This window comes from Melampsora larici-populina (assembly GCF_000204055.1).
Source record: "Melampsora larici-populina 98AG31 unplaced genomic scaffold MELLAscaffold_9, whole genome shotgun sequence".
Taxonomy (NCBI): Eukaryota; Fungi; Basidiomycota; class Pucciniomycetes; order Pucciniales; family Melampsoraceae; genus Melampsora; species Melampsora laricis-populina.
The window spans coordinates 1,230,483-1,244,838 of NW_006768773.1; the positions used below are offsets into that span (position 1 = coordinate 1,230,483).

At 42.0% G+C, this 14,356-nt stretch overlaps 1 protein-coding gene across 1 annotated transcript; it reads right to left on the reverse strand.

Moving 5' to 3' along the window:
- Positions 1-67: 67 nt before the first annotated feature.
- MELLADRAFT_104422 (uncharacterized protein) lies at positions 68-3,926 on the reverse strand (the record flags this gene model as incomplete). Its single annotated transcript, XM_007407550.1, has 11 exons — positions 68-1,429; positions 1,513-1,846; positions 1,920-2,037; positions 2,151-2,265; positions 2,357-2,486; positions 2,555-2,691; positions 2,787-2,969; positions 3,063-3,090; positions 3,158-3,499; positions 3,586-3,622; positions 3,800-3,926. 11 exons carry the CDS (start codon positions 3,924-3,926, stop codon positions 68-70), a joined length of 2,913 nt encoding a protein of 970 aa, XP_007407612.1.
- Positions 3,927-14,356: the final 10,430 nt, after the last annotated feature.

Here is a 14,356-nt window from a genome sequence, read left to right on the forward strand (position 1 = left end):
AGAGATGTAAAATAAGAGTATCCATTTATATTTTCGATAACAAAAGCACTGATCGAAGCGACTTTCTTCATTGATCATAGCCTTGCCAAGTTAAAAAGGTATCCAAGAGATCAAACTGAGTGCCAGTAGGACTCGTCATAGAATCATTCCCTGGCGCGTTACTACTACTTGGGTTTCCATCTACACCTGTGTTCTGATTGAGACTGGTGTTCCTACTCAAGCTCGAAAGATTCAATAGTGGAGGACTAGTAGTGGTCGAAGGAGGTAAAGGTTGAAGCCTAGGACTCTCATACGAAGGACCAAAGATCGTACTATAAGCATTGGCGACTCCATTCGGGCTGGTCAATGACAATTCATTACTGGGAAGAGCCATAGGAGGATGGAAAGGTTCGTTGAGACCAAAGTAACCTGAATGGGTGGGTTGAGAATGTGGCACTGTAAACATCGGATTATAGGCTTGACTATCAGGTTCGATACTCAAATTTTCCCAATAACCTGGGTTATTGAGTGAAGGACATTCTTCATCATCAAACTCGTTTGGTGAAGAAACGAGGCCCCACGATCGGCTATTGAAAGATGCAGCGAGTGTGCCATTTGGTCCATTATTATGATTTGGGAGATTATGACAACCGAGGTTGTTGATCGCATGTTGAGTCAAGCTATGGCTGCCATTCGGTGATCGATCATTTGTGGTAGCCGATCCAAACGAAGTGCCTCGTGATCGACTAGAAGAGCTCGCCGAGGGAACACGTCCGGATGCGGCTGAAGAGGTGGAGATTGATTGTCGGCGACTCTTTCTAGTCAGTCTCGTTGAGGCTCCCAAATCACAAGGCAAGTCGTCCACTCCACTATCGCTTCGAGAAGCAGAAGCTCCATAAGATTCAAGGTAATGAGCCAAAGGTGTGGAGCCTTCATCCTGACCACTACCCAAACTGAGAGGTCGGAGAGAGCGTCGAGTAGAAGACAAGTTTGATAGTCGCCTCGGTTTAGGTAGCGGTTGACCAGACTTGTAAGCATTGAGGGCTGACAAAGCATGGCTATTGAGTCGATTCAGTCGAGTAAGTAAATCACGACAAAGAGGTGTGTGAGTGGCAGCAGTCTCAAAGACAGAGAGTGTCGCCCTCAAAGTCGCCCAGGCATGTTTAGTCAAGAGAGAATTGGGAGAGGTGATCAAAAGAGATGCAACACATGTCGCGCCGCTGTAAGCATGAAAGAAGAGATACCACCATCGATTCGCGACGTCCGGGTAGATATCTTGAGCAGCCTTGGCGATCGTGATCAGGTTTCGAGATGACTCTACGATGACCGAAATGACGCTTGTAGCAAACGATGAATGGAGAGGCTCTGAGGGAGAATCAGAGAGAGCCAAAGCGAACGCTCGACGATGAAGGAACAGAAGCGTCTGGTTCTCCAAAACTGCCATACAGTGCTAGAATTGAGAAGACGGATGATCGAGAGTGAGTCTATAGTTCAGGGAAGCCGAAGGGCATTGAGCGGGATTCAGCGACTGACCTGTTGCATGATAAGCTGCAAGCTAGACGTGCCGTCACAACGAAAGTTGGCATCTGGGAAAGGTATATCCAACGAAGGACCGTTGGAGATGAAGGGTATAACACTACACCTGATGGAAGCTGGTAAGCCCCCATCAAACTTGCGGATCTCTTGGTCAAGTCGATTGATCACGGCCAATGAAGGAGCGGCAACGCTGAAGACGTCGTCAACCACTCTTCCAATGCAAGAAGAGAATCGCCATTTGTGAGTCCAAAAACTTAATTTAGGCCCGTTGTCCTGTTCATCATTGTGGTTATCTTCCTGCTCAGGAACATGAGTGTCATAATGCTTGTCACTGTTTCGGGCAAATATTCCGGTGTTAGCCAGAAACTCAAGGGTCGGGGCTCTAAATTAGGGATGGGATTCACCTTATGGCATAAGGTCGTCCAAGGACTAAACTTTGCAGTCGATCTAATGATAAGATCTCATGGAACGTGCGACGACGTTGATCCAATTCGGAAGACTCCAGGCCCCAGTTAGACCCATCTGTAACACGCAAGTGTCAGAAAATTGAGCAAAAGGAACGAAGGATAAAGGATCGGGCGCCCAATTGGGTGGATGTGACTGAATGGATTGCGTCATTCGACGATAAGACTTACCTCGATGAAGTCCCATTGATTGGCACAGCCTCATTGCAATGCCAAGAATAGGCCATAATGTCTCAGCAGCATCAATACGGGTGTTGAGCAAATAGATGCCCATCATATGAAGACTCTGAAACACGAAAACATTCGAAAAGGGAAGAGCGGTGCTCAAATCAGTTCAAGATAGAAGGTTTGCTTGAATGATAAGATCTGACAAGTACCTGAATAGCTGAAAGAGTCGGATTGGTGAGGAAGTCGGTTGACATGAGACACGTTTCGCAAGCCTCATGCCATTGACGAGCTTCAGAATTGAATGCCTGAACTCCTGGATCAAAAAGGACACCAAGGGCACTAGCAGTCCGGTAAACACGGAATAAGTCGGGAGCTCATCAACTTAGAATGAGAATTGGTGAACGTACAAAATTGCGTAAAGTAAGGCTAATCTAGTCAAACATAATTCGTCACCCTGGTCTCCATAAACTTCTTCGATCAAACTGGTCAACTCGCTGCGATTCAACAATGCATACAAATGTGACACAAAATTGTAATACGCGTCCTAAGAGGACAGACACGTTTTCCCCACAAACAAGCAGGAGACCGACGAGTTTCAGTGGCGTACTTCAAAGTAAGGTATTTCAACATGATACTCACACCAAGACGTTCGGCGCCTGACTTATCGGGCAAGAATGACTTGAGGTGCTTTATATCGAAGCGGTGACCAGGTGGTCGCGTAAACAAAGCAGAGCCGGGCCGAGGACCTCCGAATCCTGAAGACTCATCTGGTTCTTCCGAGGTGCCAGGAGTGGAAGATACTGATTCCGAATCCGAGCAATCCTGTGGGGGAAACAAGTTTTGGAGTACACCAAGATAAAATTAGAATCACAAGGATAGAATGGTGTGCTGGCACAAGGTGCAATTTTGGCATACCTCATCGAGATAAGCGCTGCTTGCGCTCCTGATAAAGACAAAGAGGATTAGACAAATTGCCGAGTTTTAGAAATAATTGAGTTCGGATAGCTCACAAGCCAAGATATCTTGCTCTCCCATCTCCACTGAGATTGAGAGTTCCCATAACATCTATCAATGATGGAAGAGCATTATCTTGATTGTTGGATGACCCATTAGAAAATATACCTGGAAGAGCAGGTAAAAAATCGGTCGAATTCAAAAACTGTGAACTGGAGGATTGTTCAATCTGCCTATGCGGCAGCTGTTGAGCTTGATGAGATTCCTGAGCAAGAAGAAGCTGATCCTTTTGGTGTAAAAGGTTCTCCAATTCTGAAATCTTCGCCAATAGAACAGAAGTGTCTTTGGATCGAACTTTGGCTTGTAGGGTACCTTCAGGGCAAATGCGAGCACAACCACTAGATAAATCAAGTCAATAGATGCACCAGGAGAGGAATGAAAGGATTGTTTGTTTGTTTGAAATGAGACAATGCAGGTGACTAACCGCTTCGTACATGAACCGCACGGCCAAACTCGGTCACCTGATTATGCATCGGAAGTGGAAGATCATAAAATTTGAGAATGATAAACCCAAGCAAAAGATACATATGAGAAGGATAAGGGAATATTTTGGTCGAATTGAATATAAAGATAGATGGATATATTTGAAGATTCGAAATCCATAGGATTACATGAAATAGGATGATCTGGAAACCGACATTTGAGCTTCAATCTTCGACATTCTGCACAACTGAGCCGATGACGAGGTCTTCGTTTAGGAGGGGCAGATTCATCGTGTTCGTTGGGTGGACGATAAGGATATTCTTGCTTGATGTTCGAGTCCATTGAAAGGAAGAGATGAGAAAACTAAAAAGTCAAGTACAAAAGACAAAAACCGAGATTCGAGACAAGAGACGACACTGTTTGAAGAAATGAAGATCAATAAACATGGTCAGATGAACAGCTTGACCAACAGAAGGGTGAGTTTTGTAGAGGAGAAGGAATGCAAAAACGTGTGGTGGCCAAAGAGAAAAAAAAACGATCAAAACGAAAAAAAGAGCTGACACAAGAGCTATAATCTGAGCAATTGTTACAGTACAAGATTTCAAACCAAGTATGGAAAAAACTGAATTAATTTGAATTTGGGATTTTGTCAGACTCAAGACTCGATTGTAGATTAGACAAAGCAGGGAGCTCGATTAGATTAGGGTCAAGAAGTGGACTGGCTGGTGGTCAAAGGATCGTTGGAAGATAAGGAGTGATTCGGAGGTTGAGTGAAGATGAGTGAGTTCAAACACTTTTCAGCTCGCGTAAATTCGGATGGATAAAGGGTCGATGGGGTAGGGTAGGCTGATGTAATATAAACGAGTAGTTTGGAAATCTGGGGAGGGGGGCTCACGAAAGACTAAGTGAACAAACAATCAACTAAAATTGAGTGTGTGATGACGACTTTACTCAAGCCAAACTAAAGATGAAAGATTAAGAAATTGAAGTTTAAAGTAAGAGAAAGTCATGAAGCAGACCAAAAGTCAGAGGATGAGTGTAACCTTTGCAGTGTATGAACTACAGAGTGATTGAGATGAAGATTGAATCGATAAGTCGTAAATGTTGCTCGTTTGAAGGAAATAAGGTCAACAGCTATAAACCAGTTCGCGTTTGGATTGATTTGTTCGACCGTTGAGCAAGTTCGCGTCCTCAGCTTAAGTTGATGGGATCACAACCTCATGAAGCGCCACCACTGAAGATGATGGTCGAGAGTAAAAGAATGGTTTTGAATTGAGAATCGATATTGGGAATGAGCTTTTAAGGATGAGAACCTCACCAAATTAAATTGTTCGGCGAAAGATAGGTGAATTAAAAGACATTCATATCACTCAGCTTGTTATTTCGAATCAGTCCGTGATGAATTTTTGATCAGAAATTAGTAGTTTAAAATTTAGATATGGATAAAAGACAGAGATGGGTGGAAGGGTTTAGAATTGGATATTGGTATAGTACGTCATATCTCATCTGTACGTGTAATAAGTGTACATTTCTCCTCATTTCTCACAGCGGCCGAAGCAATCAGCCCGCTCTTCACTCATTCTTGTCTTCACTCGAAGGTCTGGATGAGAGAAAGTGAATGGTCTGATAAGATTGATGAAGACATTTTGATTCGACCATCATCCTGCATATGTTGTAATTTGTAAAGCATAAGGCTGAACTCACTCAACAGCATCGGGGGTCTGATGAGCTTCAAGCTGCAGTGATGGACATTGATGGTTTCGGTATTTTGTCGATCGTGGTTTTGGAATGGACCTTTGGGCATTCAAAATCTGTACACACATGTCCAATCGATTCCTGATAAACTTGGCTCCTCAAAACCTCAATGAAGGTTGGGCTTCTTGCATAAGTTGCTTGATTTGACTTTGTAAGATATGCTTCATTGTATGCGTTTACGGCTATCATAGCTCATCATTTGAGGATGCGAGACCCCAAACAATTACTCTGTTCATGGTTTCATTCAGATAGGTAACAACCCCATTTATTCAAGAGATCTGTAGTCAACATGAAAGCAAACTAGAAGTGATATTTAACAAACTACTTTAAGCAGTTATAAGATATCCTTGCAAGCTTGATGACCGTTCTTTGAAGCAGCTCTCTATTAATGGAAAAGTCAATGCAAACCAGGAAAGATTTATCCTCCCGATTTATCGAACCTGGTCTCCATGAGGCATTTTTGAGTCATTTGATAAGGAAAAAGTGGAACACTCACATCCCCACATTGCAACCGTATGATTGTTTTTTTTCAAGCATCACTAAGAAGCTCGTGACTTGATTTCACTCGGAAAAACTTCAGCCGTGTTCTTCCATTTAAGAATTTGGATGATATAAAAATGTGAAGGGCCACTGGCGTCCACTTCTATTTAGCAGTTTACGCGGATCACTTTCTTTACAGATTCTTTGAGGATATGTTGGTCGAAACATGAATACATAAATGCCATCTTGATCACACATCGAGTGAAAGAATTTTTGAGAATTTCCGGCGATCTTAACTACCCGGATCATGATGAATGACGAAATTACTCTAAAACTCTAGACGAAAGGAATTGAGCATATCATGACTTTCATTCGCACAAATTATGTATGTAGCTATTGGGTTAAGAAGGCACTTGATAGAGATTCTTGATGCAGCTATTTGGGTCCCATCGACTTGATCTACACCGACGAGATGAAGCTTAGAATGATGATACACATCCATCTAGAACCGCGCCCACTTGCCTCAGGCTTTAGGCCATGTTAAATTATCATGCTATCAAAGGTCCAGATACTCACTGCACTCTATGCGCTAGCACAAGAGTTGTACTAGGGAGTTTAGTGCATAGCTAAATTTTGATAGTAGTATCAGTGGTTTGTCCAAGCTGGTATTCCAGAATCGTCGAAGGCACAATATCCAAATCTCCTTGTCTTGAGAGCTATCCATATGAATCACTGTTAAAGTGATCTACCCTATATCACAAAGTCATGTCTAAGGGAGATTTCAAGTTCTACAAAATTTATATGCGCCTAAAGTTGGCTTAGGAGGAATTCAAAATGATAAGATATCACGGTCGCATTTTTCTTGGAATGCATTCCAGAAGCCCAATTCACCACTATTGAAGATAGCTTTGGTGTATCAAGGCAGGTTCCGAAGTTTTCAAGTTGGACTATCCCAAGCTGAGGTCATATATTTCAGTACATTTCTTTGAGAGCCAAGAAAAAGATTGAACCTCCCCTGAGTCTATGAGTTTTTTCTAAAGAATTGATGTACTGTCATCAACCTCTCTGTGGATGCAAGCTACTGAGGAAAAATGCTGTTTTTTGACTCCTGGTCCATACATACATATACAATGTGACATGGATCTTTGAGTATATCAGAGAGACCACAATTGTGGATGTTTGGAACACTATTCAATCTTACATTGCTTTTGGCAAAAGGACATTCTTTCAAATCTATCTCTGAGGGGCCTAGCATTATTAGTACCTAGCGTCATAAATTGATCAAACATTGTGAAATAATCCAATTTCTTTGAAATTATGTTGAACTCCTTTAAATTCTTTGAAACATTTTCACAAATACAAGATCTTCATGTGGAGAAGATGATCTAAATCTTGTTCAAAAGCAGAGTACTTGTAACCATTCTTTCATATCATTGATCAGTTTTCTCTTACTTTTGAATGTTTTGATGATCTTTTTGAAATTGGTGGGGATGTTTCATGACTTTGGAAAGATAATTGGAATTACGGGATACAAAGTTAAAACTGGGTTTTTTTCCCAGTTTCCCAGTTTTTGTTTTTGGCTGTGTTTGGAACTTTCCCACGTTCTCCCAGTTTCCCAGTTTGCGCAAACACAGCCAAAAAGTCCGAATTGGGAAACCCGGAACAAATTCGGGTTTCTAGTTTGTATCCCGTAAATGAAGTACTTTATGTGGAGATGAAGGATAAGATGGGGGGAATTCTGACTTCGTACCACTACAGTCAACTTTTGCGCAGTGACTGCGCAATCATGTTTCCTTTTTTCGTCCAGACACCATCCTACCACCATCTTATCATCTTCAAACAATCATAACTCCCTTTATCGCTCTCAGAATCCCTCAATGCCACCTGATCCACCTCCTCTTACCCGTGATATTCGATTCGACCCAAAACGAGCACGACCGGACGCGGCAAACACGCGAACGAACACGATGGCCACCGGCGACCTAGACACGGACATGACCTCATCTACTGCTGCAGAACCCGTACAACGACTAGAGAACCTGTCCATGAACGAACTCTGGAAGTACCTGACCGTGAACAACAAGCTCGAGAACGGAGATGTTGTAGTACCGGCAAACCTGGCCCAGATCATGTCGGCCCTAATAATCACGATGCAGGATACGGCGTTGCGACTCAGTGCACTAGAAACGCGTCTACAAGGGTCAAACGAACCGACGACACGCTTGGAGAGACTTGAACAGCAACTTAAAGCCCTGATAGACGCACAACAAGTACAATCGGCTCCCCAACCTAACGTAAATGGTCTCCCGGCTAAACCAAAATCGTGGGCATCTACAGCAGCTGAAGGCTTGAAGATCACCTCAAACCGAGCTCCGCCACAACCACTGTCAAACCAGATCATCAATGCATTCAGGCCAAGTCAAGTTGTCATAAGGTGTTTAGAAGGAAAGAAACCTTTTGAAGGCATCAAAGCAACTGAGATCGTCAATCGCGTCAACATGGCACTAGCTCAACTCGAAGTCAAGATTGCAGGCAAAAAGATCGAAGTCAAAGGGGCGGCTAGCTTGCCCTCAGGGAGCATCAAGCTTTTTACAGCAACCCGAGCTGAGGCTACCTGGTTACTCGAGAATAGGACACTTTGGACGACGCTAGCTGATCCAGAATTGATCACATCTCCAGCCGTCTTCCCAGCAGTAATCAATTCGGTCCCAATTGAATATTACACAAGAGTAGACGAAATCAAACACTTGCTGTCCGAACAGAATCCAATCCCGAATGACATGATCCACTCTATCAGATGGCTGAGCAAACCGTATCCAGAACAGAGAAGTGGCTCTATCTTAATAAATTTTCTCGATAAAGAACTGACAAACAAAATGGTTCGTGGCTCGGTATATTTTGAAGGCAACAGCTTGAGGGTTAGAGCATGTAAGAGAAGTAGGGTACAATGTTATCGTTGTCAAGAACCAGGCCATATCAGTATGCAATGTAAAAATGAATTACTTTGCAGACACTGTGGTGCCAAACATGACTCGAGAATGTGCCAAACCTCCCAGACTGCCCGCCCTCAGTGTGTCAGATGCATCAATCAAGACGCAATACTCCATCCAGAAACCCAAATTGACAGAACCAACAAGAAATATGCTCACTCAGCCTCAAGCACAAATTGCCCCATCAGATCAAAAAGTCTGCAACAACTTACATCACAATCATGTTAAGAAACACCAATACGAATCATTCAAGAAGTTCTATTCCCTTTTCAAATTTTCCTTCTTTCCCTTCTACCCCCCCAACTACCCCCAATAGTAGCACCAGAACACATAGAGACTGACAACTTTGTTGAACCCACAGAAAACCCAAACCTGACCATAGCTCAGCTAAACTGCTTTAACGGAAAACTTATAACACTGAATATACTAGCTAACGAAAACTACGCGATCCTATTATTACAGGAACCGTGGATTGATCCACATACACTACGACTTCCACCACACCCAGCGTGGCACGACTTTACGCCCTACGATTACACAGCAAGAAACTACAACGAAAAACCGAGAACAGGTATTTATGTGACTAAACGAATACCCTCATGGCTAATTACATTACTTCCCAGCAAATCGGCGCTACTTACAGCACTCAAAGTCAAGATCCCCAATGGACGACTACCCAAGATACGTGTAGTATCAGCCTACAATCCGCCAACCCACAACACTGCGAAGAACTAAAGAAACTCGAGTCACCGGAATGGTGATCTTAAGATGCCAGTAAACGGGCGTCAGTCTTTACGGCTCTGAACACCAAAGACAAGAATTGATCACACCTTAAGATGCCAGTAAACGGGCGTCAGTCTTTACGGCTCTGAACACCGAAGACAAGAATTGATCACACCTATTAAGGGTGAAAAGAAAATAACAAAGTACGCCACTTTGTTCCTCAGTGAACTGATTATTAATTTCATATAGCAGATGTATCTAACCTTAAGATGCCAGTAAACGGGCGTCAGTCTTTACGGCTCTGAACACCGAAGACAAGAATTGATCACACCTATTAAGGGTGAAAAGAAAATAACAAAGTCTGAAAGTAAGAGTGAAAGTGAGAAGTGAGAAAGATATTAATATTGATCTATTCAGATTGATGAATTAGATTATGAAATCCACTTACACGCCACTTTGTTCCTCAGTGAACTGATGAGGAAAAAGTGGCGATCGTGGGTGAGTGATCTTATTTAAATGTGATACAAAGGGAGGTTTAAGGTTAAGTTAACATAAACTAGGTGTGATAATTGTATGTAAATGTGATTGTGTTGTAAGATGTTTGATGTGTTTGATGATTTAGGTTGTATTCTGACACGCCCCCTCAAGCACATCAAACTTAGAAATAGATCAGGATTTTGGATTGTTAATAAAAAAAATCAGATAAGAAAATAAGAAGAAAAGAAAGGGAAGAGAAATAGAAATAAATAAAGCAAGAAAAAAAAATAAGATCCTTATGAAGTTGGTTCGCGATGATGAAGGCCAATTGATTTTCGTAACCACTGAAATGGAGTTTTACCCAATGGCTTTGTTAGGACATCTGCAATCATCTTATGAGATTGACAATGTTGCAGTTCGACGGTTCCACGTTTGACTAGCTCTTGGATCCAGTGATACTGGATCTCCACATGTTTGGTTCGAGCATGGAATATCGTCTTGGAAGTTAGATGAATGGCTCCGAGATTGTCACAGTGAAGGCGGGTTGGTTGATTGATCATGAATCCAAAAGATTTAAGCAAGTTTTGAAGCCATGTTGCCTCCTGGCCTGCCTCCGTTGTAGCACGATATTCAGCCTCAGTGCTGGATAATGCGACTGTGGGTTGAAGGCGACTCTTCCAACTTATTGCCCCTCCTAGGAATTTGAAGATGTAACCGGTAGTTGATCAACGGTTATCCTTGTTTCCAGCCCAGTCTGCATCTGAGAACCCATATGGACAATCCCAAGATTGATTTCCGGATAGCCCTTTATCATCAGCACTGTACTCAATAAATAAGTGAGTTGTTCCTCTCAAATAACGTAAGACATGAATAAGGGCGTTCCAGTGTGCTCGCGAAGGCCGGTCTAGGTGTTGGGATAAGACGCCGACCGCATAAGCTATGTCGGGGCGAGTACATTGGGATAAGTACATGAGTGATCCTACGCCATTTCGGTAGGGAAGGTTTTGACGAGAAAAATCCTGAGCTTCAAAGTCGCTGGCTCGAGTCAGTTTTTGATCTGCTGGAAGTGGGGTACTGGCTGGTTTACACGACGACATCCCAAACCTTTCTAATACACTTTCAATCATTGCTGGTTGACCAATTGCATAAGAGAATTGAGATGTTCTGCTGATTTGAATACCTACAATACAGTGAGAGATACCTAAATCCTCCATTTCCCACCGATTTGCAATAAGCTTCTTGATGTCTTCAATCTCATTTCCGGTGATAGCCATGTTGTCCACGTGAACATACATAGCAGAAAATTTGCTTCCATTCATTGAAATTCGTACGAAGACACACGCATCAGCTTCAGATTGAGTAAAACCAATTGATAGTAGAAATTCAGTGACATCATCACTCCAATATTTAGCAGATTGCTTAAGACCATATATTGTACTTGCTAAACAGGCAACCATATCATCATCATATAATTCTTTTAGATTGTCTGGGAGCTCCATGTAGATTTCGTAATCGAGTTTGTTGTTTAGGAAAGCACATATGGCATCCATCGAATGAATGGGCCAACCGTTTAGGGCAGAAACACCAACAAGAGCACGTAGTGATGCAGGTTTTCCTGTGGGTGAATACGTTTCGTGATAGTCAACACCAGGAACTTGGGAGAAACCTTTTGCAACATAACGTGCTTTGAACTTCGCAATTGATCCATCAAGGTTAGGTTTGATGCGGAAAACCCAACGACCACCAACAACTGATCTGTCTTTCGGCCGTTTTACAATAGTCCACACTTTCCTGTCATTGATCGATTTGATTTCTTTGTTCATAGCTTTGATCCATTCTTCCTTTTCAGGTGATTTTATAGCTTGTTTGTAAGTCTTTGGCTCATTCACAAGTCTTACAGTTGGCATGGTGCTAAAGGCGTAAGGTTCATCGTCTTCTCCGGCAATGAAAGCATTAATATCAGCCCAAAAAGAATGCTGAGTCGATGGTGTGAATCGTTCAGGGGCTTTCCTGTCTCTGGTTGATCGTCGAACAGTGGGTTCATTGTTGATAGTTTGTTCCTCATCTTGTATAACTTCCGAAGGAGGTTCAGACTCCTTGGTTGTTTCAGATGGGATCGAATCTGGCGCTATGACCGTACCAGGATTATCATTTGGAGGTTCAGACTCCAACGTAATAACTGGATTTGTGTCGGGCCGATTATTGTGAAGAAGAGGATAGTCATCGTCATCAAGATTTATGGTGGGTTCTAATCCGGGATTTGAATCTTTAAGATCTTGTATTTCTTTTCTTGAGAATAGATGATCATATTGAAATTTGATAGATTTTCTAAAAGGGAATAGGTCTTCACGGAATTTTACATCGTGGGAAGTAACAATCTTCTTTGAATCAAGATCGTAGAGGCGATAGTTGAAGTTGTCCGTTGCAAAACCAAGTAATACAGCAGTTCGAGTTACAGGGTAAAATTTTCCATCACGTTGACTCTTCCTGATCACATACTCCACCCCGCATCCAAATGTACGAATATGAGATACGGATGGCTTTCTTCCATACCAGCCTTCGAATGGTGTCATTAGACCTTTGTTGTAAGCTGAAGATACAGTTCGGTTATCAAGATATACAGTGGTATTGACCGCTTCAAAACAAAAGCTAGGTGGTAAGTTTGAGTGTTGAAGTAATGCTCTTGCTTTATATGTAATTGTTTTGTTTGATCGTTCTGAGACACCGTTTTCTTCAGGGGTGTAAGCAGCAGTTTCATGAAGCCAGATTCCTTGTTCCTTACAGTAAGGCACAAATAGAGAGTTAAAGAATTCGGAACCTTGATCTAAAGTAAAACACTTCACTTTACGCTCACTCTGGCGTTCTCCGAATGAGATGAAAGCACGAAGTGCATTAAAGACTGAAGTTTTATCTTTTGATTTCAGAAAGTAAACAAAGCGCATGCCAGTCAAGTCGTCGGTAAATAGGATGTAATATAAGTAGTTATTATTGACATAACCCCTAACAATCCCACTTAGGTCTACGTGAACATTATCCAATTTGTTTTGAGCACGTGGTCTGGTATTTGAGAAAGGGGTTTGCTCGCTCTTTGATTTAATACAAGCAATACAGTCAACAGGTTTAGACAAATCAAGATCCTCAGAAATTCCATCAATCATTCTATCCTTAATCATTTTTCGAAGGTACGCGAAATTAGGGTGACCTAATCGATTGTGAAGATTGATTAAAGTGTTAGATTGATTGATTGAAGCTGAGGATGATTGTTGAGAAGGAATTTGACATACAGGACATTCGATTAACTTGACTATCATGAGATTTCCTGAGAAGAATCCTCGGAATAAGGTCTTCTTGCCGAGATTTAAAGTGAAGAGATGAGGTTTAGTTGGATTGATCGATGGGACGACTCCCTTTTTGATTAAAGCACCAGCAGCGATTAGATTTTTGTTGAGATGAGGAACATATAATGAATTCTCAAACTTCATAACTTTTCCATCGACATCCAATAAGTAGGCAGTTCCAATCTTCTCAATTTCTAATGTATCGTTACCGCCTGCTAAATTGAGTCTCTTGCTAGGATCAGGGTTCGGAGTAAGTGAATTTCGATCAAAGTGTTTGAGATTATTGAACATGTGATGAGATGAGCCTGTGTCGGCTAAGCCAAATGAATTACTTGGAACTTTCGCTTCCACTGCCTTGTTACTACAAAAATAATCTATGTGAAAAACGGTCGGTTGACTGTCATCTGTTGATACGTTCATAGAGTTCATTGCATCGGTTAACTCATCAAAATCCTGATCGATCTCAACTTCTTGCTGGGCGTTAGAAGAGGTTCGGTGTTGAAACGTCTTAGATTGGTTATTAGACTGTAAGTGATTCGGAACTTGTCCTCTCCATCTACCCTTCTTTATTAGATCCTTTTGCCATCTTATCTTCTTGTCCTGATTCTTTGGGTTTTCAAAGCATTTGTCTTTTCCATATCTACATACACATCGCTCGGCAGTACACTTAGGTCTTGTAAACTGGTTGGTTCGATTTTGATTGTTGTTTCGACTTATAAAATGAGCGCCGGGATGGAATGATTGATTTTTATAAAGGTTTGCAAATTGGGGAAGATTACGAATTTCTTTCTCCTTCTTTAGTATGTACTGCTCTACGCCATCGTAAGTTAGAGGATTCACCATATCAAAAACATTGGATAATATGGTTTGGTTGTCAGGGTGAAGTGATTTGATAAGTCTTCTAGCAAGTTGACCGTCATTGAGATCACCACCTGCAAGCATTAACTCGTCTTTCAACTCTCTGAATTTAGCGAGATGAACTTCTAAGGTCGTTTTGTTGTCCTGTCGA